At 42.5% G+C, this 26,919-nt stretch overlaps 3 protein-coding genes across 7 annotated transcripts; 2 read left to right on the top strand and 1 right to left on the bottom strand.

Moving 5' to 3' along the window:
- Positions 1-249: 249 nt before the first annotated feature.
- ZC2HC1C (zinc finger C2HC-type containing 1C) lies at positions 250-3,036 on the bottom strand. Its single transcript, XM_072865456.1, has 3 exons — positions 2,950-3,036; positions 1,208-2,453; positions 250-516 (listed from the first exon to the last, which is right to left on the bottom strand). Exons 2-3 carry the CDS (start codon positions 2,444-2,446, stop codon positions 250-252), a joined length of 1,506 nt encoding a protein of 501 aa, XP_072721557.1. The 5' UTR covers positions 2,447-2,453; positions 2,950-3,036.
- Positions 3,037-3,401: 365 nt separating this feature from the next.
- ACYP1 (acylphosphatase 1) lies at positions 3,402-4,658 on the top strand. The gene is made up of 2 exons (XM_072864538.1): positions 3,402-3,536; positions 3,991-4,658. Exons 1-2 carry the CDS (start codon positions 3,453-3,455, stop codon positions 4,204-4,206), a joined length of 300 nt encoding a protein of 99 aa, XP_072720639.1. The 5' UTR covers positions 3,402-3,452; the 3' UTR covers positions 4,207-4,658.
- Positions 4,659-4,987: 329 nt separating this feature from the next.
- On the top strand, positions 4,988-26,916 carry MLH3 (mutL homolog 3). 5 transcript variants are annotated; one of them, XM_072863659.1, is made up of 13 exons: positions 4,990-5,052; positions 6,034-9,116; positions 9,204-9,404; positions 13,716-13,786; positions 14,787-14,891; positions 16,951-17,023; positions 17,676-17,747; positions 18,765-18,873; positions 22,148-22,307; positions 23,513-23,536; positions 23,741-23,822; positions 24,789-24,940; positions 25,562-26,916. In XM_072863659.1, the coding sequence occupies exons 2-13, from the start codon at positions 6,104-6,106 to the stop codon at positions 25,646-25,648; spliced, it is 4,149 nt and encodes a 1,382-aa protein (XP_072719760.1). In that variant the 5' UTR covers positions 4,990-5,052; positions 6,034-6,103; the 3' UTR covers positions 25,649-26,916. The 5 variants fall into 5 exon arrangements, with proteins under 5 accessions (XP_072719758.1, XP_072719760.1, XP_072719757.1 ...); XM_072863657.1 differs by having other exon boundaries at positions 4,988-5,104; positions 6,034-9,404; XM_072863656.1 differs by having other exon boundaries at positions 6,034-9,404.
- Positions 26,917-26,919: the final 3 nt, after the last annotated feature.

Here is a 26,919-nt window from a genome sequence, read left to right as displayed (position 1 = left end):
CACATTGAGCTCACTGGATGGGAGAAGCGGCCCCCAGAGGGGCATCCTGCATGGGGCGGCCCAGGGCACAGGTCAAAGTACACAAGTTCTAGTATTCTGTGTGTATGTCCTGAGCTGTTCACTTGCTGTACACACAAGCTCAACACTCACAGCCAGTGTTGAGACTAGGGAAAGCGCAAGTGTCTGTGGCTGGAAACCTGGCAGAAAACAGGCAGGGAATGACAGCAGCAGGTAGGGTTGGACACCGCCTCAGCAGCGCCGCCTCTGTGGTGGGGGTGAGGGCCTATTCTTGATGGTTTTGCATTTGGGAATATGTCTCTCAGCTGCTTGGGGAGCAAATCGGCGTCTGCAGTAGGGGCAGGCAACGTAGTCTGGGTTTTCGATGGGAGGCAATGGAGGTAGGTCAGACACCTTCCCTCCCTTGGAGAGGACTTGCTGCACCTGGCGGGCCTGGCGCAGGGTCTGGATGAAAACCTCGTGCTTCTGTCTCCAGTTGTTCCTTCTGGGTGGCTTATTCTGCAGAAGGGAAAGGCAGTCAGAGCAACTGGCACCACCATCAGCCTCCATTCTCAATCTTATGCTCAGGATCCAACTTGGGTCACCTGTCCCTGGGCATTCCCTGTTGATGTTAAACCCTCCCTGAGAAGCCGAGTCCCACAAAGGGGATCAAAAAGACCAGCACCAAGGCGGATTTGAAGGAAATACTGATGGAGACATCAATACTTAGGAAGAGCTTGAGAATAACCAGAAAAGGAAGCAGTAGAGCCAAGGAACTGGAGAGGGTTGCTACAGCTGCTTTGCAGGAACAAAGCTGCATGTTTCCACTGCCTTCATTTTAATAGCCTGTGTTATTACCTGGATTTTCAGCCAGTCCCCTGCAGCCCCTATTGTCACAGAGCTTTACTGCAGCAGACCCAGTCTGCATCCTGAGCATCCTGACTACAGCAAGGAGTGAGCTTTCTCCAGGAGTACTCCCTTGAGACATTACAAAGACAAGTCAGTTAGGACCCCCGCCCCCCATCTATTAGATTTTAAATGGATCTATTTATCCATTTGGCAAGAGCCTTTCAGAGGCAATAGCTGGACTGTATCCCCTAGCCCCATGTACACACGAAGGCGCTCACGTCTCAGTCAGAATTAGATGTCAAGGTGGAAGGAACCTGAGCAGTAGATGTGGATCGAGGGAGGCAAAGGGACTGCACATTACCTGAGGCCTCTCTGAGCTCTTCAACTGCTGATACCGTTCCAGTTCTGTGCCCCTAGCTCTGGCCCTGCTGGAGTCAAACACTTTCCTCTTGGAGCTTTGGCTCTTGCCACAGATACTCATGTGCTTCTCAAGCCTGGTGCAGAGAAACTTACGTCTGCAGAAGCTGCACTGTCCAAGCTCCCCCTGCTCCACAACACTGGCAGCCTGCATGTATGGCACCTCTGCGGACGGGTGGTCACCAGAATTGCAGTCTGAGAGGGCAGAGGGAGAAGGGCTGCGCTTTAGGGCCATCTCTGAACAAGAGGCTAAACGCTCCATGGGTATGCGGTCTCGAATTTTGCTGTTGCTGGCCACCAGCCGCTCCTTCTTGAGTTTCCCCATAGCCAGCTCTTGGGGGCGGAGGATGGTGCCAGGCTTGGGGATAGTGGCCTCTGCAGACTGCACCCCACCAAAGGCCTCCCCACCGTCACCTGGCCTGACTGCAACTCTGAAAGTTTTCTCTTCAGGGTGCCTTGTGGCCTTTTGCTCATGGGTCCTCTCCACTTCTCTGTCTCTTCTCTCCTCTGCCTCAACAAGCTCCTTCTCTCTTTGAATCCTCCGAAGCTCCTCCTTTGTTCTCCGCAGCTTCTCTCTGAGGAGGGCCTCTTTCTTTCGAATTTCCTCTTCCAGGTCCCGTCCATCTGCCTCCAACTTTAGGATGTAGGCCAGCTCTCTCCTGTATAGATGGGAGGCTGCCTGTTTAGGCTCTGCTGTCCAAGGAGAAAGCACTGCAGCTAGCTGAGACCTCCCTGCTGAACGCTTCCCTTTGCTCATTGAGCTAGGCCTACTATTTGGAGCTTCTTCCATGTATGGGGAACTTCCGAGCTGTGCTGTGTTGACCACTGGAACACTCACACCCTTGTGGTGAAAAATTGGTTTCAGGGGATATGCACGGTCCACTCCTTCTTTACGTCTGGCTACCGATTTAGGTGGCAGAGTCTTGGTCTGGCTGGTGAGATACTTGCTCTGCAGCCCAGCTGAACAGAAGCAGAAGCCTCCGTGCTTGGAGCTGTGTTGACTGCTTTCTGCACAAACAGAATATGAATAGCTTCGGCTCTTTCGGGCATAGAGCTCCTTTAAACTTTCCTCTTTGTCAGGTATGAGTTCATGCTGAAAGTTGTTCTTCTGGGGTTCCAGCTGGGAACTGGGAACAAGCTTAGTAGCTGCCACCACAGAATCCACCGGTGGAAACAAAGCCATTCAGTGCCTGAGAAAGAGCCTGATGTTAGAAGCAAAGTCATTACAGACTATCTTATCCAAAACTGGACAGATTTTCTCGTAACAATCTACACCTGGAGGCTACAACGAGAGGCTACAATAAATATTAGCAAAGGTTTTGTAACTTTTCTGCGTTTTGTAAATCTTTACATTCCTTCCATCTAGGGAGCTCCCATGCTGCCTCTTCCAGTCCCAATCGCTTATGCAGCCAGAAGTAAGATATGCTTTTATTTTGCTTTCTGTCTGAGCCCTGTCTTATCATGGTAGCAGCAGAAATACGCTGTACTGCCAGAGAAATTGTTACACTCCCCCAGGGTGTTTCCCATAACGTGCCCCTTCACTTTTGGCATTGTAGATCCACCAGCGCGGCACACAGGTCTGACACGCAGGCGTCCGGTAAAGCTCAGTACAATCTTCCCGTGGCTCGTTCTACCACATCCCCCGAAGCGTGTCAGGTACCCAGGCCGCGGGGTGAGCGGCGTTACCTGCGGGGCTGCGGCCGGCGCTCCGCCCGGCCTCCTCGGCAAGCTGCGTCGCCTCCCGTTTCGCTCACCGGTCTCCCATCGCCCGAGAGACCCGACACCACCTCCACCTCCCCTCCCGCCCGCCCCGGCGCAGCGCGGAGCTCTGCCCGCCGCTCCGCGCCGTGTTGACGGCTGTTGCCTGGAGACAGGCACGCGAGCGCCAGTTCCTGCGCCGCTCTCGCCGGTGAGCGACCTCTCGATGGTTTCTCCGCAGCGCTCCCGTTCCACTCCGCTCTCTGGAGGACCCCACCTCTATGGCCAGGTAGGGGCGATTGCGGCGCGGGCGAGGCAATATGCATTATTCATGAGGCGGTTAAGGAGGGACCAGCCCCTCCCCGGCCGCTCGCGGGTCCTGGCTCTTCATTGGCCCCAGGAGCGGGCGAGGCCACGCCCCCTGCACCAGCCGTGCCGCGCAGGCGCGGCGGGGTGTGCGGCGGCGGCAGGAGGAGGCGGGCGGCGGCGCCATGGCGGAGGGCGAGGGTCTGGTCTCCGTGGACTACGAGGTGTCCGGCAAGGTGCAGGGCGTTTTCTTCCGCAAGTACACCCAGGTGCGGGGCGTGGCGGGGCGGGGTCCCGTGGCGCGCCCCTTCCTGAGGGGCGGCCTGCCTGCTGGGGTGCGCGGTGCCCTCTGTCAGCGCTGCCGGGGCTGCGGCGGCTCCTGCGGGCGCCTCGGTGGGGCTGAGCCACGGATGGGCTGGACCACGGCCACGGCCCGGGCTCGGCCGCTTCTGAACGGGGGCTGTTGTTTCTCAATGCTGCCTGGCGGCCTGTGCTGCGTTATGTAAGCACGACTGAAAAGTGCGTTTCAGCCCCAGTTTTTCATGTGAAGGAATATAATGAGTAGTCGGGTGCATCCTCGGCTGCTTTCCTGCTGCCTGAGCCATAGGAGCTTCCTTGGAGGTCTGTGTCTTACCTATAAAATGGGCTTCTGTATGTGAATGTCATTCTGTCGCTCTCTTACAGTTCAGATTAATCTCATTTTGCTCTGCATTGTCTTCCCAGGGGGAGGCTAAAAGGCTAGGACTCGTTGGTTGGGTCCAAAATACTAGCCATGGGACTGTGCAAGGACAAATTCAGGGTCCAACTGCCAGGGTACAGGAGCTGCAGGAGTGGCTCAGGAAGGTAGGAAGTCCCCAGTCCCGCATCAGCCGAGCCGAGTTCAGCAATGAGAAGAAGATCCCGGCGCTGGAGCACAAGGACTTCCAGATTTTGAAATAACTTTGTCCAGGGAGAAGCAAAAGCTGGAGCATGAGCTGCCCTCACAGAACATTTCCCCTCTTCGCCGTTTGTTCAGTCAGCCAATATTCAGCTCTAGAGAACTTTATTTTATTACATTCCTAATTTATTGGTTTGTTGTACTGTTTAGTCTAACCCTCAGCTTTTCACAAGATTTTGGCAGGCAGGGGAAGAGCTGTGCTGTCGATACTAAAGGGGCTGTTAGGGACACAGCCTCTTTATTTCTGAGCATATGTGCAGGATGGGGCTCGCGTAGTTGCGCATGAGTAAAATTTTTAATTTGTATAGTGTTGCACTCGTGTGAAGGAAATCACAGAATCAGTGCCAGTACTAAATATTGCTAAAAACATTATTTCTGTGCTCTGAATGCCTCAAAGAATTTATTTTGTTCCAGAACTTTGGTTTTTCTTTAGAATAAAATTGGTTGGAGCTTCTTGTGTGGAATGGGTATGTCATACAGGGGTTGAGTGGATTGGGCCCTTCGAGCGTGATCCTGTTGCTGATACCTGACCCTGCGGGACCGTGTGGTGTTACGAGCAGCCCCTGGTGCCGCTCGGAGGGAAAAGGCCCGGGGGAAGGTGTGCTTCCCGCCGCCGTTCCTCCCTCTGGTCCCTCTCTGGCCGCCTTAGGCCCGGCTGCGGCCTGGCCTGGGACGGGAACTACAGCTCCCACCATGCACTGCCCGCGGGCGCCGGGCGTGCTGGGAGCCGTAGTCCCCCTGCCGCTTCCCCGTCCGCCGCTGCGCAGGCGCCGTGCGCTCCCTGCCCGGGCCATCGCTCGCCGTTGCCCTCTTGCAGGAGCCGCGTGCGCGCTCGGCAGCCCACGACGGTTGGTCTCGCGCCGCGGCCGTTGTGGGGCCGCCCCGCCCCCAGGCCAGCGGGTACGGGGGGGGGGTTGAGAGCGGGGGGAACGCCCCCGCGCTGCCGGTGGAGCGGGGCCGCCTCTCCTGTCAGCGCCCCGTCCCGGCGGTCGCCTGCCTGCGGACGCCGCTTCTCTCGGGAGCGGGCAGAGGCCCGGGCGGTGAGGGGAGGGCGCGCCTGCCCCCTGCTCCTGCGCGCCGCGGGGACGGCGTGTGGTAGCGAGCCTGGGCGCGGGTCTCGGCTGCCCTCCTCTGCCCCTGGGGCCAGGGAGTCCCCCGATGCCTGTCACGCAGCGGGGCACCGGATCCCCGGAGGGGGCGATTAGCGCTTGCGGAGCTGCACGGGGAGCTCTGCGTTGCGGGGTGCAGAGGTGTCCCCTCGAATACCAGTGAGACACCAGTAGTCATCAAGGACAGGACTGGAAAATAGTGGGTTCTCTTTCACATAAACAGTTTACTCGGTATCCCACACCCATTCCCAAGTCCGCTTTATTCCTTTCTTGGACGAATAACAGCAGGTGCTCTTTGGCCAGAATGAGGCATTGTGAATTTATGTGAGGAGACTGAGCTAAAAATGAGAGGAAAGCAGCTCTGTGCCTGCTTCGTGGTGATACCTTCTGTCTATTTCTGATACAAATGGAAGCAGCAGCCTTTTGCTTGCAGGTCATTTGGGTTTAGCCTTATCATGTTTGGAGTTTGGTTTAGGTATGTGAAGTCTGAGAATCAGGTATGTTGTTAGTAAGGAGCATAGACTCAGATTCTGGCCGTTTACCCTGAAGGCACTGACAATGTGTAGTCAAAGCCTGAGCAGGAAAGTAATCGCAGAAGAAGCCTCTGAATACCAGGAAGACTAACAAAAGTATATTTATGAGGGTGAATGCAATAAATGAAAGTTTTTTCAGGCCTTTAATTTGTATTTCTTCTCTTTTTTTTTTTTTGTCTCCACCCAGGGAGTTTTAAGGAACATGGAGGAGTGAGCTCCCTGCAGTTTCTTGAGTTTCTCATCTATCTGATTTTGACATGATCAAATGTTTGGTAGAAGATGTGCGAGCTAGGCTGCGTTCTGGAGTGACTATCAGCTCACTGGGGCAGTGTGTTGAGGAGCTTGTCCTCAATAGCATTGATGCCAAAGCAACATGTGTAGCTATCAGGGTGGATTTGGAAGCTTTTAAGATCCAGGTGGTGGACAACGGCTCCGGGATGGGGAGAGAGGACTTAAATGCAATGGGAAAGCGGTACTTCACCAGCAAGTGCAGCTCACTGGGAGACTTGGAAAACCTGATGTTCTACGGCTTTAGAGGGGAGGCTGTGGCAAGCATAGCCAACATGGCCAGCATAGTGGAAGTTTCATCTAAGACCAGCAGGACAGCAAAAACATTTGTGAAACTATTTCACAATGGGCAAGCACTGGAAGTCTGCGAAGCTGAATTGAGCAGACCAAGTGGCGGAACTACAGTAACTGTGTGTAATCTGTTCCATCAGTTACCAGTGAGGAGAAAGTGTATGGATCCTGTGTTGGAATTTGAGAGAGTGAGACAGAAAGTAGAGGCTATTTCGCTGATGCATCCCTCTGTTTCACTTTCTTTAAGGAACGATGCTTCTAGTTCTATGGTGCTTCAGCTCCCTAAGACAAGAGATGTATACTCTCGGTTTTGTCAAATTTATGGACTGGGAAAATCGCAGAAGTTACGAGAAATAAATCATAAGTCTGGGGGATTTGAGCTAAGTGGTTATATCAGTATTGAAGGACATTACAACAAGAATATGCAGTTCTTGTATGTGAATAGAAGGCTTGTTTTAAAGACAAGACTACATAAACTAATCGATTTTTTATTAAGAAAAGAAAGTGTCATTTGCAAGGCAAAAAGTGGCTATGCGAGCAGACAGGCTAGTTCAAGTCCTGGTCACCATCGTTGTGGCCCAGAGTTGTACGGGATCTTTATTCTCAATGTGACCTGTGCGTACAGTGACTATGATGTGTGTCTGGAACCTGCAAAAACTCTAATTGAGTTCCAGAACTGGGATGTTCTTCTAACTTGCATAGAGGAAGGAGTAAAAATATTTTTGAAACGAGAACATTTATTTATTGAACCGTGTAGTGAGGACATCAGAGAATTTAATGAAGATAATAACTTTTGTTTGTATAATGCTCCAGTTCTGAAGCCCTTACTCTCTGACGAGAAGAGCATCCGAGACAGTTTTAAGAAGGCATGTGATGAAATTGTGGATTCCTATGAAATGTGTAACTTGCAATCAAAAGATGTCAAAAGGAAATCCGTGACTGGAAAAAAATCTTCAAATCTTATAGAGTCAAATAAAAATCTACAGGAAGCTGAAACTGCCCCAAATCAGAAGATTGCGGAACCATCTGATCCATGTAGAAACAACAAAGTGAAGATTCCACTGCCCAGCAAAGATGACACATCTTCTGATTTCATTATATCAAATATCTCAGAGCAGGAGCCAAAAGACACCAACAGTTCCCAAAAAGCGTTTGATACTCATCTGAAACCTTCAGAAAATCTTAATTCCTCTTTTAGTGGAGGGGCCAGATCAGAAACAAGAAAAATAGACAGTTGTGGTGACCTGCAGCATTGTGCAGAGCATTACATAAAAGATGTGGGAAGCCAGCAAGGCAAAGTAGTGCAGAAAAGCAATACGGTCCATGTCTTAAATAATGATGTTACTCAGTCGCCGTCTGAGAGAGAAGACCCTACTGAAACAGCAATGGGACTGGAAACTGTCTCTGGAAGTTCATTGATGAGACTGAGCAATGCAAAAAGAGGAGACAGGGAAACAGCTGACGTGATAGATGATGCGGGAAGAGGGGCTGTTAGTTCAATACCATTAAAATTGTGCTCTACAGGCCTCATAACACGTGTTATGCAAAATGAGCCCCCACATGAATGTGAACAAAGAGAAACAAATCTTGCATTAGACATGCAGTGTAGACCTGGTCGTGTCAGCGCCAAGGATATTTTTGGCCACAAAGTGAATTTTCCAATTCAGTCTTCAAATGCTAAGGATATTTGCAGTAATGCAAATAAAGAATATACACCTCCTTACACCAGAGAATTATGCATGGCTGATGGTAACGAGTGGTTGGAGAACAAAACTTTGTCAAATCAGGTGCGTGAGGGGATAGCCATGCCTGTTGCCACCAGTAAAAGACATTATGAGACATCGAATGTTACAGTATTGCCGCTGGAAACTTCTTCAGGTATTCCTCACAAGGAAGTTATAAAAAGCACTAGAAGACAAATAGCTGTGCCAAGATCTCAGCCCTCTAAGAAGCTGAGCTTGTCCACACAGCTGGGTTCGTTAGAAAAGTTCAGGAGATATTATGGGAGAGTCAAGTGTACGTTACCAACACCGTTGTCAGAGCAGAGTGAATTTGGTCTCCCGGCTTTTAATTCACAAGCTAATTGTGACTTTTCAAAGAATGAGAATGACAACCATGGTAGTGTGAGCACTTGTGAAACTCCAACATTGGAAGATACAGATTCTAATAATGGAAGCCAAGTTTTTGGTTCTTTGGAAGAGACTTTATTCTGCAGTGGAGAAACTTCACAGGACAAGCGAGCCGTTTGTCAGAGTCCTTTGACATTGTCTGATTACTCTCAGGTTAGTAAAAAAAATATAAGTTGTAAAAGATCTCCAGGATCATTATCATCCAAACTGTCCAGAATGAAAAGTGACCACAAAGAAGTAGAACAACTTGGTGAACAATTCCAAACAGATTCGAGTAGAAAAGAGGACTACCGTTTTGATCTTGAATCTTCAAATAATGATTTTTCGTACAATGCTTGTCAAATGTATAAATCCTCAGTAGAAAAAATGAGGGAATGTAATTACAGCATTTCTAAGGGGGATGCATGCTTGCAATCAAATGGTACGAGAGCAGAGTCCATGAAAAGTACTGTCAGCCCATCACCACTCAGCAGCATAGAAGGGGAGTACACAGTCTCTTCAAGCAGTGTTTTATCATTACCTGCTAAAAAGGATTGTACTAACATCATCGGTAAAGATAAAAGTAAGTTAGATGAATCCTCAGAACAAAATTTGAAAGATACTGAGGTTCCCCATATGACCTTCCCAAGTAACTTGGAATTCTCTGCAGACAACACAAGCACAGGCGATCCCAGGAATGATTTCTGTTGTTCTGACTGGCTGCAAGATTTTGATGTTTCGTCGGGTAAGACAATATACATCAATAAAGCGACTGGACTGAGCACCTACAGCACTCCTCCTACTGAAGGATTTCAAGCTGCCTGCATTCAAGATATAACAACAATGGCTGTGAATGTTGTCTCAGAGAATGGTAAGAGGGGTGGTGGTTGTTGTTGTACAAATGGGATGAGGAAAACTTTGTGTTCTGCTAGGTGCATAAAATATCTTGCTGACAGCACCTGACAGTTTATACTGAAATAGCCACTGCCTTCCTTGTAATAGCTGTATGAAAAACAGGAAGGTGTTGGAGACTATGGAGACAGTAACACATTAACATTCAAGATATTAAAAGATAGTTTTTAATGAGACAGTAAAAAGAAATGTCAACACCTTGTCAATTAACAGGCAGCTGCCTGCACTTCATGACATTTACTGTGATCACAGTTACATATCATTGTTGTCATATATAAAATGAGGGACACACTTTAAAGTAAGTGTACTAGAAAAATTTTGTGGTTTTTAACATTTTGTCCTAACTGCATACAAAATTTAAAACAACCCTTGAAAAATGAACAAAAATCTGACTTTTTAATTGAGAATGTGTAATCTCCTTTCCACAGATTTTGGAAGGCTGTTCCTTCATACTTAGCTTTGTAGAACATGTTGTACAGCACTGTTAGTGATTTGATGATGGAGCTTTTCCAGGGGTGACAGGACACTACATTGTATTGGGTTTTCAGCTAGTGTGGTGTTCATGAGTCTTCATTAATCTATCTGTCGGGTTTGGCTTTCTGTGTCCTCCTGATCTGGCTCGGCAGAATAGTGTCTTTGATAATTTTCCCTTCCATGGATATATCTTTGTTCAAAGGTGTTCCTCAGTCTGTCTACAGGCAGATTTTATGAGTGAAGAAGCAGGCATTCGTCATGTAGATCATATTTTCTACTGTATAATTTGTTTTGAAAAAGTAGTTTAGACTTCTTTCTAGATAGTTCTCCTGTGAAATATTTGTCTAATAAATCATGATAGCTGCTGGTTTGTTCCATTTTTGTCTGTTACTTCCTTCTTTATTACCAGCATAGAAACACTGGTGCAATAGGTGTTTCGGTTGTTAAGCTGTTCCCTTTTAACTATAATAATTGATGCTAATAATTCTTAATATCTGTTGTGTTCCACTGAAGTAAATTTGTTACAAGGAGAAGAAAATCTCTGTTTTTATTAGGTCAAATTACTTGCAAACACAAATGTACTCTCCTTGACCAACACTTTGAATTTCTGTGGTTTATCAATTTCATGAGGTTGCCCACAGTGCTGTTTAGTAGCCAGCCAAAGCACTGCGATGTGGAGCTTGACCTTCTACCCAAAATATTTGGACAGTGCATTCATGTTTATGAAGAGAATACCTCACATACCCTTATGCTTTCAGGTTATGTACAATCTGTAGTCTTTGAAGACGTATATTGTGTTGCGTCTTTTTACCTACAGTGGCATTGCTCTTTCCTAGCCTTACCATTGATGTTACTCTCCATCGCATCAAAGGTGCCACTCTTTCTTAACTCTGTCAATGGTGTTGTTCTTTGATGAGGTGTCTACTGCAGCTTTTCTGCTTTTCTTAGGTTGAAGGTCGGACCTCCCAAACCTTCACAAGGTGTCTGGACTCTGACTAGACCCTATAGATCTTAGATTTTCGAAGTTCAACTAACATGTTCTTTCACACGTTTTTCAAGCAAAGGATGTTCATTCTTTTTAGTCATAGGGATAAACATAACAGTGTCCTAACACAGCATTCATGTCTCTTGATGTTGAGTACTGTTTTGGACTGCTGTTAAGTCCCAGGAGTCGAATAATTTCTTCACTTGCTATGTATGCTTTCATTTTGCTTTTTAGAGTAGTGTCAGTAACCCCGTGGTGTTGACTTAGAATTTCATAACCCCATGATTTACTAAGAACAGCATCTCATACATAAATTTAGGGAAATTACACTGGTTGGTGGCAGGTGGAAGGGGGTAGGAATAATCCATAGCCTCTTTTCCATGACAGCAGTGGCCATCTGCTATTTTTTCCAGTCACATGCCATGTGCACAACAGAAATGCTAGATTTTTTAGGTTAGACTCAGGCATCTTTGTACTGATTAAACTGATTGCTACAGGAAAATTTACCAAGCTTCATTTCACCATCAGATGCCTTTTTGAATAATCTAATGCTATGCATTTGCAGTAGGTTGACATCGCAGTTCAACTTGGTCTTCGTTGTTATGCCAGCTGTGTTTGCATTTTTTGTTACTTTTATTACATTATTGACTGAGATGTCATTACAGCAGTATGTTTTAATGATCTAATCGAGGCAGCTGAAAATGAATACTCAAGTATGGTAATTGTATGTGGTTTGCATGTATAAAGTAGATACATTGTTATGCTCAGCACCTTTTCTGATGTTACTTGTCAAAAAAATCATATTAATAATATCTCTGCCAGCTCTGAATTCTCACTGGCCTTTGGGCAAGAAAATCCTAGCTTTATGAAAAATGTATGTCCCGAAAAAGGATTTTCCCTGCAGCAAGAAGCAGGGAAATGAATCTTTGTTTATGATTCTAGTATAAAATACTGGATTTCTGTTCACATAGATGATAGATGCTTCTGTGAACTTGAGGGATAATATCTTTCAATGATAATAGCTATAAAAATTCTGTCGAAGTCTGAATTAGGTAGCTTTCTTCAACTTGCCACAGTTTACCAGGAACCACATCAGGCCATCTTGTCCTCTGTTCTGGGTTTTGTGACAATGGGATGCTGAGTTACTCTCCCATGCTGGGCTGCCAGTTTGGAGTCGTGAAAGGGTTCTTGGTCCCCAGGGTAGGACTATCATTGGTCCTTACTGGAATGGAGCCAACAGTCAGGAGTCTACGGACTGGCCTAGGATCTCATACAACCTTTTCATACGAAGCTTATCAGCACACAGCTGGTTTTCTTTGGCGTTATCACTCTGCCACTTTTCCTGAATGCACACCCTTAATTTCTTAGAAGAAAGGAACTTTATTAATTCATTATTATTTCACAAAGAATAGAAGTCTGAAATGTACCAAAGGAAGGGTGAAATGTTTACCACTGTGCTGGAGATCTGAGCCACTTTTCTTAATAATCTTGATAACAGTGCTGGTTTGTAATATCATTAAATCATTTCTGGGTGGGTAGGAACATGTTGTTAGGCTTACTCTGATATCTCATGTGGTCTCACTGACTTGTAGTTTTCAGCTTTACAAGTTCCTGATAACTGTATTAAGTATTGATAGGAGTGGTGATAAACTGACAGTTTTGCCACACCGTAACAGAGGGAAGTCAAAAGTGTTTTGATATCTGACAGACTTTACTATATGTCTCCTCTTTCCTTGGGGGATAACACTTCTGAATGCACTAATTCTGGAAATAATTCTTATGTGATTAAAGCAGCAGCCAATTTTTAAGAAGGACAGTCTTGCAGAAGCCGTGGTAATATTTTCAAATAATACATTTCCTGATGCAAGTGTGTCTGATAATTCTCAGCTTTTTACATACATGCTGTTATTTCTCTGTGTTAGATTGCAAAATCTGTGGGATACTCTAATTTGTACAAGGCTAAGCACATGCTGATTTATGAAACTATAGTAATTGTATAGCTTTTTGTAATTTTGCATGCTGTTGAATCTGCAGCAGTAAATTTATATTGTGTTTAGGGATTCAGTTCAGGTGCCATCCCTTTAGAAGTGAGATTGTGCTACCCTTCCTTCCTAGACCTCGAAAAGAGAAGACTCTAGCAAGCCAGGATCTGAGAGGTAGGGCCAGCTTTCCAGGACATAGTGTTCTGTGGTAAAAAAAAAAATAATAATCAAAGAATTCTCCCAGATGTCCCAACAGGAACCCAGAATTACTCAAGGTCTGTTAACAATGGGACCATGTGAGTCATCTCAAATCTAGAACTGGAAAAAAAAATCGTTTAGGGTTGAAGGCAGGTTAGGGGATACTTATTTACAGGATGAAATAACCAGTTCTTTGTTGAATTATGTCAGTAGTTTAAAGAATAATTACCTGCTCCTGTCTTTGTACTCGTTCCAACCTTGGAATGTGAAAAATAGCTTCAATCCGCACAATTTTTTTTGCAGTGGAAAGGATGAAATAATCTTTTTGGTATGTGGCTTTGTCCAGAGGCAGTGGGTAGCTAAACAGGTCTTTATTCCCCTGCCCCCCCATTTCCAGGGCCTGTTGAATTGTGCTGCAGAATGTTTAGGGGTCAGAAAGCTGCACAGTGTCCTTCCTGGTTAAAGCAGACAATAGAGAAGCCCAGTCTCATGTTCCATTATTTATTTCTACATTCTCCCCTTTTTATGATGGAAAAAAATAAAATAATACTTGTGTGAGGTAGAGGTACCCAATGCACCTTCTATTGACAGATGGTCGTAGTCCCTGTATTATCTATGTGTTCTTTCCTAGATGCTGAAGGGGAGTCTCTCCAGTCATTGCTTTCAGAATGGGATAATCCTGTTTTTGTTCCCTGCCCAGAGGTAAGTATTATCTCGCATCTCATGCTAAAATAGGAGTCAGTTTAGCCTTCTGTTATTTTCTGACATGGGGACCAAAATTGCAAATATTGTAACCATTGCATGTAAGTTATTTCGTGATATATTAGACTATAGACCTGGCAGTTACGTGTTTTTATAGACAGTTTATATGTAAGTCATTGTTGTGGATTTATTCAAAGTCAGAGAAGCAGATATCAGGCTAATCTTTTGCCTTATGTTATTTCAAAAGCAAAACTTTATTGTAAGCTGTCTTTCCCTCTACAGAGATAGTAATCTTAAAATTAAAAGTTAAAGGATGGCAAAATTGTAATACAGTGTCTGTCCTCTTTGTGGACAGAGTTAAAATAACCCAGCTTTCTTCTCTGGGATGCAATGCGTCTTAAAAGCGTATTTTACTATACTTGTTTTTATAGCCTGGCAGGATTATAGCATGTGAGAGGGAAACAATGTTGGAGCTTTTAGAAAAACTTCCTTTGTTGTCATGAGGTAGCATTATCTTTAATCATCATGTTGTGTGTGTGTGTAAACATATGTGTGTAACCATTTCCACCTGCAAACAATAGAGACGGAGTAGCAAACCACCTGCTGGTGAGTTTCCGAAAAGGAACAGTTCTGTTCAGGTGTTGCTGTGACCTGTACGCTGACTCATTTCAGGGTAATACATCTTTTGTAATGCAATCCATCGAGAGCTCATGTAGGCTGATAATTAACTTCAGATTTTCTGATAGGTACTTGAAGTCAACTGAATGCATTGAAATTAGCAGGTAGTATCCAGATGGGAAAGTATATGAGGATAGAAGCAAAGGGATTGCCGGATGGTATCTTTAGCTAGTGCTATTCTTGTGTAGAAAGCTTGGTTTGTCAAAATACAGAGTTATTTCCAGTTTTTCTTAAAGCTGGTTTGTTGGGGGTATTTTGTGTGCATTTGTGGTTTTTGCCATATCCTTTATAGCCTGCTTGATCTGTAATTCTGTTTTTATAGATTGCCATTGATGTGACCAGCAGTCAGGCTGACAATCTGGCTGTGAAAATTCACAATATCTTGTATCCCTATCGTTTCACCAAAGACATGGTTCATTCAATGCAGGTACAATATGATCCATTACTAGTTTTCACCCCCAAATTCCCACTCAGCTGATGGGATTTGCTGATGTTTCTGCCTGGTAGGAGAGAGGTATCCAGGGAAATAGTTCATATCCCTAATTTTCACAAGCAGAAACAGAATTCTTGGTTGCTCTGTGATACCGGCAGACACATATGTCAGGCCAGATCTTAGTATCATCTCATGGTTAATCAGCTATCTGCAAGTGACTTTAAAATTTCTTGACTGTATGGTTAAATCAAATCAAGAGGCAGCCCTGTTACTGCTGCTTAGAAACACTGTTAACTAAATGATATTTCAATGGACAGTTTTTTATATTTATAGTAGGTATCTGCTTAGTTCATATTCCTCTGAAATCTGTGTCCTGTATCTTCCATTTTTATTGACCTTAGAAATGTAATTCTTCAGCAGAGTGATTTCAAAAGCAAATCCCAGATTTCATGGAAAGACTTGAAATTTCACTTTAAGATTTATGTCTGCTCTGAAAAGTGATTCTTAAAAATGGCATCATAACATCAAGTTTAACTGTTTTAGTGCTTCTTTATCAAATGTTTTGAGTGTTAGCTCAAAAGCTAATGTAAATGTATGGCTTCAACTTAGATTCTTTGATGGTTTGCCTGGATAGAAATGCCGAAGTGGATTCTCTCCCTCTCTTGCATCCCCATGACAAAAGGCTTACAGGCCCAGTTCACGTTATTTTCATACAATCAGGTTGCTGACTTTGAGATTGCAGGTTCTGACTGTGTGGGGCATGGTAATGTTGATCTCCAGGGTGGACAAGGATCCAAACGATTCCCTTACTTATGTTGTGTGTGCAAGAATAATGGGAGTGAATAGTTATTACAGTAAACAGATTATGTTTCAAAAAGACACGAGAGGAAAGCTGGAAAATGAAAGGTACAATTTTTCTGTTCAATCCTCATAAGAACTGTTCTTTAAAACTTACTGAGTGGTTCTGTGATTAACTTTACCTGCGTAATGTTTTCCTTTGTATGTTTTTAAGAAGGTAAAGCTAGAAGAAATTACCACTTCCCATCTCTAAAGAAGCTAAATACTGCCTTCAGTACCCTATAGCAATTTGGAGAATCTCTGTAGAAAAGACCAAAACCACAAAACATTGCATCGTGCCACAGGAAAAGAATAAAAAGAATCATTAATGTCTTGCATCCCTGCAAAGAAATAGGATCATCTATTCATTTTTACCTAGGAGGTGAACAATGTTGTGAGACAGAGAATTCAGTGAGCTCTGTCTACGTGACTTGGGGAGAAATTCCTCCCTAACACCACATCTGTTAATTTAAATCTAACAATAAGATACTGAAAGCATTGTGCATCCCTGCTCAGCATTCCCTGCAGCTCTGGTTGATTTCTGATGCTTGAGGGGAAGGTGGAATTGAGTCACAGAGGCAAATTCTACATCAGAAAATGAGGGGGGGAAAAATGCTTCCTGGCTCCTACAGATGATCAACACAAGTCATTAAACACAGGGCAGGTTAAAAAAGGTTGTTTATATTCTCTTTTGATGATATCAGCAAATCAAATACTCAGAGTTGCCGTGCATAGCTTTAATGCCCAACTCAAGGAGGCTTCTACATGAGCATTTAATCCATTCTGTAAATTTCCAGCTCTACCTTAGAACAATTAGAGCTCTTGCCCTTATGACTCTCTGAAGAAATTGATCCACAATTATTTTCTTGGATATTTTGAAACTTTCTCTTAGTTCCAGACTAAACTGTTTCATGACCGATTTATGGTCATTTGACCTTCTGCCAGTATTGTCTTTTAGCTTAAATAATTGCTGCCTTTTCCATATTTAACTTCCCACTGTATTTATAAAGAATAATTATATACCTTCTCAGTCTCAGTTTTGCTAGGCCAAATTCTTTAAGCCTTTGGGATTAGAAAAGATGTGGTTTCCACTCCCCTAATCATGCTACTAGCTGTTTGTCATGCTTGATCCATTTTGATTGTTGTCTTCTTTTGTTTACCTTCATTTTTAAAATAATTTTACCACTGAGTAATGATTATTCTGAGTATCTTACAGGTTCTTCAGCAAGTGGACAATAAATTTATCGCTTGTTTAATCAACACTAGGAATGAAATGGATAAAAAGGCAGGTAAGAGTGGTTATTAACATGAAGTTGAGGTGGCTGTCAAGTGCAGTTAGACTGCAGAGGGAACACTGCCCTGTTTGTATTTTCATCTTGTCTTGGGATGATATTGTGAGTAGAGGAAAATGTTAGTCTTCACTTGAAATTTCCTGGATCTTCTTTATCTTTATTTTGGATGTTGTTGAATGTTCCTAGTGCCTTCAGATTAGTGTTATAAAAATAGATTGTACTCAAATTACTAACATCTTTCAGACTCTGTTCACAGTGTCTGGACATATTCATTGTTGAAGCTTGCTGAAGCTGTACAAAAAAGGCATTCAAAACCAGTAGTTTTCGTAACATTTTTAAAGACCCTATTAAACAGAACAGTTTGTGGGTGACCTCAGCTCTCATTCTGAAGTTAGATGAAGATGTCAATAGACAAGAGTTTCTGATTCAATCTGATTACCTTAATTTAAATGCCAATTTGGATCACTAAATTTCTGTTCTGTAATGACTTTATGTTCTGCCAACACAGCCTCTTCCTCACTTTGTTTCTGTAAAACTGGCTGATAGTTATCTTCTACATGTGGCCTCTAGAGAGTGGTCATTCTTCCCAACCTGTGCAGTTGTCTGGTACAAAGTTGCCTATTTCTCATCTCTTGTGGTACATTTTCAGATGGAAACCTCTTGATTTTGGTGGACCAACATGCAGCTCATGAACGGATCCGCTTGGAGCAGCTTATTGCAGGTGAGGATTCAGATGGTCTTAGGAAGAAAGATAATCAGTGCACAGAAAGGTACAAACAAGCTGTCTGAAAGGGAAAGCTTGCTAACTAACTTATTGGAAGGATAAATCTGACATGTATGGAACCAATAGGATATTCATTTGTCATTTTTATCCTGATCCCTAGGAGAGTGCAGACATTCAGTATCTGTAGCAGTCATAGTATTGGCAGCTGAAAATTGTTACAACGTTTCCAAAAATAGAAGATATACTCCCTACCCACAGAACTATCGAACTAAAATAGTCCTGACATAATGAGAGGGCAGGAAGACTGATAGGAAAAACAATGAAGAGGAAATAGAGCAACATCAATAAGATTATGTGGTTATGCTGTGAAGAATAAGACATGGGATGCAGAGTAAAGAGCATAGTTCATTTGGTTCCTTTTTAGCTGAATACTGTGCTTAAAGCCTAAAATTTCCACAATCCAAAACTGTTTGCAAAGGGATAATGGTCTTCTCTGTAAGCTCATTAGCCATTGGTTTCAGTGTTAAAAAGCACAATAGCCATCCATCAAGTACTTAAAAATCATTGACCTTCTCTTTCATCAATAAATACTGTGCAGTTCCTGCAGAGAGGGTTCCAGGAACTCTGCTCCTTTTGGTCAGGTACTGAAAAAAGTTAAAGACTGAAGGGAGAAATGCTTAGTGAATAGTATTTAAATGCCATTTATATCAGACTTTTCTGTGGAAAAATTGCTCTCTGTGAGTTGGACTAAATATATCAGTACGTTTTTTTGCTATTTAGGGTGACTCTGTTTTGGAACTGGTGGGAAAAAACAAAGTGGCATTAACCAACCCTTCCCCAGAGACTAGATGTCTGGTTTGTGACATTCCCAGTCCTCCACAAGTTTCAGGAGAAGGCATTCTGTGGTCACTTTTTAATCCAAACAGAGGATTACATGCCAAACCATAGGGTCATTAAGGGTAATGCCTGCGTAGATATTCTAAGAGAGGATACTTATAAACGATTCATTCACAGATTCCTATGAGAAGGAAGCTGCAGCATGTGGCAAGAAGAAATTACTGTCCTCCTCCATCTCTCCCCCTTTGGAGATTGAAGTTTCAGAAGAACAAAGAAGATTTCTACGGTTAGTAATGGCCAATAGCTCTAAACTTTTGGGGACAGCTCTGTTGACCAGGAAGATCTCTGTATATTGCTAGGTTACCATGAAGCTCAGGGCAGAAGCTGTTAATTCTTTCCTGAGCCAAGACCAATTGGCTCTCTCTGTGCTGAGGAAAATAGGTGTGCTTCTCAGGCACGTCGTTACATCTCAAGACAAAACCCTGTGGTGTGCCATCTCTGTGCCTCTGCAGTGTGTTCTGGTTTCCCTGGGAAAGTAAACCTTCATGTGTGGGCCAGGAGAGTGCCAAAGCAGTCTCCAACAGGTCCTACTGTCTGGGGTTCAGGACTTGGGAGTGCAGTGCCCATAGTGTCGATGTAGTCGCTGATTTAACAGGCACTGTTTGAGAAGAGCAGGATGGGGTACGGAAAGTTTGTATTGTGAATCCTTCAAAAATGCATTCCTTAATCCTAGGTGCCTGCCAAGAGTAACTAATGAACACTGTTTCCCAAATGTTTCAGAATGGTGGCCTAGCTACTATTAGGATATTTTTGTACTGCAAGAGTTTAGATACAGATTTGTTGTTGGACTATTGCAGACCTATTGGACACTAATTAAACTTTTTTCCCCAAAATCCCTGTCTGTCACCTGCCACATGCATTTGTGGGTTTTTTTCCCTGTGTTGTTCTTAATTTTCAGGTGAAGTTCTATCTTAATATTCACAGGACTACCTCATTATTCTCAAACTGCTCTTTTTTGTGATGCCTGTGGCAAACTCTACAGCTTTTAAATCACTCCTTGTTAAGATTGTTGCCTATTATGGGGATACACTTGTTCTGTGTAAAGCCCTTTTTGGGTGTATTCCAGTCATAACAGTATCACTGCTATATCCTTTTGCTAGTAACTCTTTTTGTGTGACAGTGGCCAATACCAGAACTTCCAAAGGAAAGTGTAAAGCTCTATTATGCTCCACCTGCCTTCAGGAAAAATGTGAGAACGTAACCATTGCTGTTCATAGTTCAGTCATATTTGGATGCCTTTGTTGTTCCCACCTCTTAATGGTGTTCTTGCTAACATCACAATATTTGTAATGTCTCTTGTTCAACTTTGAATTATTTTTGCACTCATCTTTGAATGGCTTCTACTCAAAAGTAGATATATCTACTTTTGAGACTGGATGGCCAAAATTGAATACAGTATACCAAGTGAGGGTATCCCATTGATTTGTACAGTAGCTTTGCAGTTGCACCTATATTTTCTGTCTACTATACCCACACTTGATATTTTGTCTGCTTTTTTGGCTACTGCTGCTTGCATGAACTGCTTGTTTATTGAATGGTCATGACAATGAAACACAGAATTGTGGGTTGTTTTTTTTTATTATTTTTGATATTTATGTAGAAGCCAACAAAATGTACAAATAGATCAAATTATTCCTGATAATTTGCATTTATTTGTCTTTAGGAGCAGTGAATTCACTTCTTCTGTCCATTTTTATTAGACCTTTTTCATTCATCCTACTGATTTCATTCATCATTTTTCTACTTAAGTTCTGATTGAGTTCAACATCATCTTTAGTCTCAGCTAACCTAAATACTTTTGTGTTTTCTACAAATTTGCCTGCTTGACCATGCCCCTTCTTTTCCACATCATTAATAAACAATTATGAAGATACAGATCAGGTCTCATGTCATGTTGGACACTGACCAACTGTTGCCAGCATACCTTTTTTCCATAGTCTCTAAATCATGACAGATGTTACTTCTCTATCCATGACAACTTTTTGCATTTGCATTTCTAGCCACTTTTAAGAGACAGCATTAAAGGCTTTTTGAAAGACCAAATAAATTGTGAGCTACTTTTCTTCATCAGCTATATCATAAACATACTACAAAAATCAGTAATATAAAGTTAATCAGAGAGGCATGGTTTTCTTTTAAGGCCACTGGTTAAATTATTCAGCACAGTAGGATGCCAGTTGTGATTTTCAGTTATCACTTAAGATCACCTAAGATAATTGATTCAAGAAGCTTACTGGTGCTGGCTTACTGGTGCTTTTATTGTGTTGCTCTTTATCGGTATTTATTGGCAGTTCATCTCTTTACAATCACTCTGTAAGACTATCCTTACAAAAAAGTTATGAATTAAAAGTATTATGTAAAAATCTAAATTCTGTTGTTATTGTTGCTGGCAGAGTATGACTGTATTTTGCGGTAAAGTTTGATGTAATTAAATAAATTAACTTCCCTAAAAGACCTTTCTCTTCAGCTATGCTTGCTATTTAATAGTTCAGCTGGACCTCTGGTTCACCTGCAGCTTTGATTCTGTTATTTGTCTACTAAGCATTGTAGTAATGCATTGTTCTGTTGACTCTCTTGAACTTCCCTTTTTCTTTTTTCCCCCTTAAAAAAAAAAAAAAAGGCCTGATTGACTTAAATAGTTGCTTGGGTTCTGTCATTTCACTACAATGGGCTTTTTCTGTCATTCTCTGCTCTTGCTGGAGGCTATACATGTCTTCTTTTTTTGGGTAGTATTACACAAGTCATTTCCATATGGAGGCTAATAATTGTATTATACTCGTGACTGATTTTAGTAAGTTTAGATTAGCTTATTTTTTATTCAAAAAATCTCTTTTCTAAAATTGGCCTTCACTACCTTTTGTTTTAAGTGAATATTCCATGAGTTAATAAAATAAACTATATATTGTTACAGTTGTTTTCATTTTGAAGACAAGTTCTCAGCTAACTATGAAGTCCTGTTTTTGTGTGTATTTTTCTATCCACAGGGTGACATATGTCAGATTAACTAAAGGTTGTTTCTCTTTGCTTAATGGGATATAAAGTTCATTAAACCAGCATAAATTTCTTACAATATTTTTTTCCACTGTAAGTATTTGCTATTATGTGTCAATTGAAATCACAATTTTTTAGGTTAGACTTAAAGGAGTTGTTATGCTGCGTAATTTCAGTATATGGAGTGTTTGTGTGTTGAACCAGACACCTCGTGCATCTTTAGAAAAGATAGATTTATAAATTTAGACATAAAGCTTCTCTCTGCATAATACCGGAACTCTTCGATCTTGTTGTGGAACATGAAATATGCACTGTTGATTGGAGTTAAAAAACATGGCTGAATGTAGGCCAAAAGGGCAAAATTACTTAGAATCTCATGATGCATGGATTTTGAGATTGGAAACTGTTGCGGGAAGAAACATATATGGGGACTACAGAAATATTTACATATGCTGTGGAGACATAGCTACTGTGGTTTATGTCTTATTTCTGGTATTTTTTTTCCTCAGATGCTGCTACAAAAATTTGGAGGACTTGGGTCTTGAATTATCATTTCCTGAGACCAACAGCTCCTTGATTCTAGTGAGGAAAGTGCCACTGTGTTTTATAGAAAGAGAAGCCAATGAATTACGACGGAAAAGACAACCTGTCACTAAAAGCATTGTGGAGGTCAGCTGTGGATATGGGTGAAATTGTGACACTGGTCTTGTTTTGTGTTAATAGCCCAAGGTATTAGAGTATCTCTATTATGAGGGAGACAATGAAGTCCCTTGGCAAATGTGGGTGCCATCCCTTTTAATAGCTAAATAGTCCCACAACTGAAATCCCTGAACTATAACAGAAACAACAGGAGACTGTTTCAGACTTGGACCAGTGGAGAAGCTAAGAAAAATAGTATATAGTGCAGATGTTTCAACAGTTTACTGTTCATGAATGCTTGAATGAACATTAAAATGATTAATATTGCTGATACAGAAATATTATTTGTTAGGATTTAAAGTTGTTTTCATGAAATCTCTACATGGGCAGTGCAGCTTTCTAAAAGCTGCTGTTCCAGATGTTCTGCAGTTTGAGGAAGAAATTGCTGAACTGATAACTTGCAGTTTCCATTGTAAACAATCCTCCACAATCATAACGGCTTCAAGGACTCATTGGAAATTGTTTCTGGAGTACCATATTCAGCCACTGGGCTGAGCCATTGTGAATCAGTCCAGTCTTGCCATACATCTCTTTTGATATGGAAAGAAGAAACAGAGAAGATGATTACTCTGATTAAGTTTTCTTTTCCAACCTTGCTATAATCGGGAAGAACTCAAAATGCACTCTCCTGGTGTGATTTGGGAGCCAAGAGCGCTAAAAGTGGCGGAGGAGGGGATCAGGTCTGTGCCTCATGAGCACTCATTCCTAGCTGACACCTCAAGATCTCATGAGCATTTTGGCAGATCTATTCTGCAGTCCTTTTTATTTTAATTAGGACTGGTAGCACCTATTCATGATTGATTATGAATTTATTGCATTTTAGACATCAGAAATTAAATCCACATGGACTATTATCCAAAGAAGAAAGGGCAGCTATTCAAAGATAACACGCATTCATTGCACTCTGAGGTATAAGAGTTCCATTATACCCATTCTACTGATAGGAAACTGATGCAGAGAGAAACCAAGTGATTAGTCTAAAGTCTGATAAGATACTTGTGAGGGTTCAGGACTTGCACCTAGATCTTTCACACTGTGGTCAGTGTACTAGCAACAGCATCATTTTTCCTGGTTCTGGCAGTTACCCAGTAAATTATACACAGATGGGGACAAAGCAGGGTATGGGCAATGAAAGGGAGAAGTAGCAACTGATGATATTACCTTTCTCTTTCCAGGAGCTTATGCAAGAACAAGTTGAGGTGAGTTGCTGTCTGCTTCTAAGGTTGACTATAATAATACAAAGCTTACTGCATGAACCAAAGGGAGTGTGTTAAGCCTCAAATGAGAGAGGTGGACTAGATAATCCACTAGCTTTTCCTCATTTTTAGTTTCCTTTGTGTTACAGTTCTTCCTTTTTCTCATATTAAATGAAAAGTAAGATGATGTTCCCTTACTACTTTTAGCTAGTGCAGACCACAGGAGGAGGAGCACGAGGGACACTGCCTCTGACGTTTCTGAAGGTGTTAGCTTCCCAGGCCTGTCATGGTAGGGAAACTGTACTTTTCTTTCATTCTTTCTTTTTTTTTTTTTTTCTTTTTTTTTTTTTTTAAACCTTTCTGCCTTACACAACATCCTCCCTGGGACAGTGGTTTCAGAATGTGTTTGCAGGAATTCCAGGATTACAGACTGTATGTTTCATAGGGATGAGGAGGTAATGGTCTTTTCATGGACAGCACTGTGAGGGACAAGCAATACTGCTCTGATTTATTCATGTATGGGCCTAATGTACTTTCCAACCCTCACATGAAACACAGATAGAATACAGTTCTGAGATGCACTCATCCATGTGAGCTCTAAACCATTCAAATAACAACTCTGTGAGGGGGCAAGGAGAGGTGCTAGAATCTGTTTGAAAGCAAGCAGGAAAGACAACTTAGACACTTTTCCCAAAAAGCATTTTTTATTTCACGGAAGTATCAAAAGTGCTAGTTTAAGTGTGCCTGTGACCTTTCAGGTATTTTTGGAAGGAGTGCAGTAAGAATTTACATCTTCTAAGGAATTGATGCCTGTCAGTGGCAGGCACACAAAACTGATAAAGCCTATGGAACCGATATTAGCTGTCATCTTGGTTTAATACTTTTCGATTTGTGAACTGGTTGCATCTTCACACACACAAAAAAAGAAAAGCAAAAAAAGCAAAAAAAAAAAAAGCGCCCATTTGCCTCTTGCAACGTCATCTGAAAAGCCGAAAACTAATAATCTTACCATCCATCCGACTTGCATTAGGTGAAAGTTTAGGCCACGGAAAGCTGATCCTTATGCAGCAGGCTGGTTAACTGAGCTAAGCCTTAAGTCTGCCGTACTGCAGCCTTTGGGCTGCCTTTGCAGCCTCCCAGCTAATCTTTGGGAGCCGCCTTGTTTTCTGTGAAAACCACAGCTGTAGAGGGAAGTCTGCTGGGTGGTTTGAATTCTCTTTGGCAGCGCATACAAGAATTTGTATCTTTTTTTCAGGAGCTATTAAGTTTAATGAGCGTTTGACTTTGGAGGAGAGCTGCAGGCTTATTGAAGCTTTGTCATCTTGCCAGCTGCCCTTCCAGTGTGCTCATGGAAGACCTTCCATGATGCCTCTTGCAGACATAGACCATCTACAGCAGGAAAAGCAGGTACTGTGTGGAACACAGATATGCTTCTGATAATCCACACTCTGGATTATCAGAGGCATGTCATGTATGTGTGTGTTAGAACTAGAATGGGCCAGTTTGAAACCATCACCACTGGCTGTATCTTACTTGAATTTTTACATAGCTGTTACGAACAAAATAAAATTTTAGAACATTAAATCTCTGTCCTGCAAACACTTTAGCAAGGATCCTACCATATTTCATTTGAATGGTCACATTGACTTGAATGGGGTCCACTAGTCCTTAAAGTTAAGCATATATTTAAAGTGTTTGCAGTTTTTAAGTGTAAAACTTGGAAAACATGTACATTCTGATATTCTACTAGTGGCAGAGATGCTAATTAAACAAATGCCTACTTCCCCAACGTTTAAGATGCTATAAAATGGGGGAAAAAAGCAAATAGCAACATTTAATAAAAAAAAAATAATCAGTACTCATTCCCTTTTGCTATTACTGTGCTACATTAAGTTACGAAATTGGATTCTGTTGAAAGTCAGATGGGACTTTGAATTAGGTATTAAAAAAACCTTAAGAATGACTGTATTAGGGCAAAGCTCATTTACTTAGTTATGATTTAGTGCTGCTTAATTTTTCTTCCTCCAGCCTAAACCTAATTTGGCTAGACTGCAGAAGATGGCACGAGCATGGCACCTATTTGGAAAAAAAAAGACCCTAATCAAAAAAAGTTAAGACTGTAAGCTGCAACCACCAGAAGCGTTGGTATGATCCAGGTCCCCCTTTTGTTAGATAACAGTACCCTGTGTGGAGCCAAGTCTCTGAGCCAGTGCGGTCACTGAAGTTCTGCTCTGACTACTGACCTAAGAAGCAGAGACCAGCCAGGAGAACAAGGCAGGAGGAGCCCACCCTTGTAGCCTGGAGAAGCGTCTTCAACGTTAAGGAATTACATTGTAAGTCTGGGCCTTATGTCAGTGCTTGACTATTGGAGGCAAGAAGTTGCAGCCACTCGCAGTTAACTGAAGTGCTTTTTCCTCTGCAAGCACAGCACGATTCTGCGTAATAGAGAGGAGACTATTAATTAAGGTATTTTATAGTGCTTTGAAAATGGGGAAGTATTTATTAATAAAATACTAAACTCTTTCCTTGGGCTCATGGCAGTGGTTGGAATCAGGGCCGACCAGCTTCATAGTATACGTAGGCCATCTTAGGATCAAAAAACATTCTTTTTATTTAACTAGGCAATGAATGACACACCCAGCTGTTTTCTCCAGCTCCATGCAGTTCGCATTCTTGAGCGAGAGATTTCTAAATCCTAGCATAGCCCCATGTTCTCAGGGTACAGAAACTTACCCCCACAGAAATAACTAAATAGCCCACAGCATTTTTTACAATAGGCAGACTTTTTTTTTTACAGGCTCCAGTTCTATTTTGTGTCTCAGTCTAAGGTAGAGGAGTAGAGTTTATTTCAGAACAGTAAAAGATGACGTCTTTGTTTAATCACAGACATCCAACTTAAAACCAAATAAGAGAGATATTGACATCTGCTGAATCAAAAGCAAAACAAGGAGTAGAAATTACTTTCATTTGATGCCTTAACTGTGGTGAAGTGTATTGCCATATATTGATAAAAGGGACTAAGGAAAAGTGGCCTGACTGACCTGCAAGAGCCTGAAACTTCTAAGACATTCCATGCTGCTCCTCACACAAATCAAGAACTTCCCAAATGAGACAAGATGTCCACCCAAGAAGAATAATCACAGTCACTCAATTAGTACAGGAGATGAAAGACCCTCAGACGACAATAAGTGAAGCAAGAGCTTGAGCTCTGCCTCACACAGAGGTGAACAAGCTAGCTGATGGGACTTCTGAAGGTCTGGCTTTCATCAAGAATGGAATTTCCATTCCAGCATGGTACAAAAAGCTGGTTTGTATTTCAGCAACTCACCAAAAATTGTCAGAAAATTCTACCAAAAAAATCCATTTTGAAGACAATTGCCAATGGG

The sequence above is a fragment of the Ciconia boyciana genome, chromosome 6, assembly GCF_034638445.1.
Source record: "Ciconia boyciana chromosome 6, ASM3463844v1, whole genome shotgun sequence".
NCBI lineage: Eukaryota > Metazoa > Chordata > Aves > Ciconiiformes > Ciconiidae > Ciconia > Ciconia boyciana.
The sequence above is the reverse complement of the archived record's forward strand: the minus strand, read 5'-3'. Positions and strand labels throughout refer to the sequence as shown.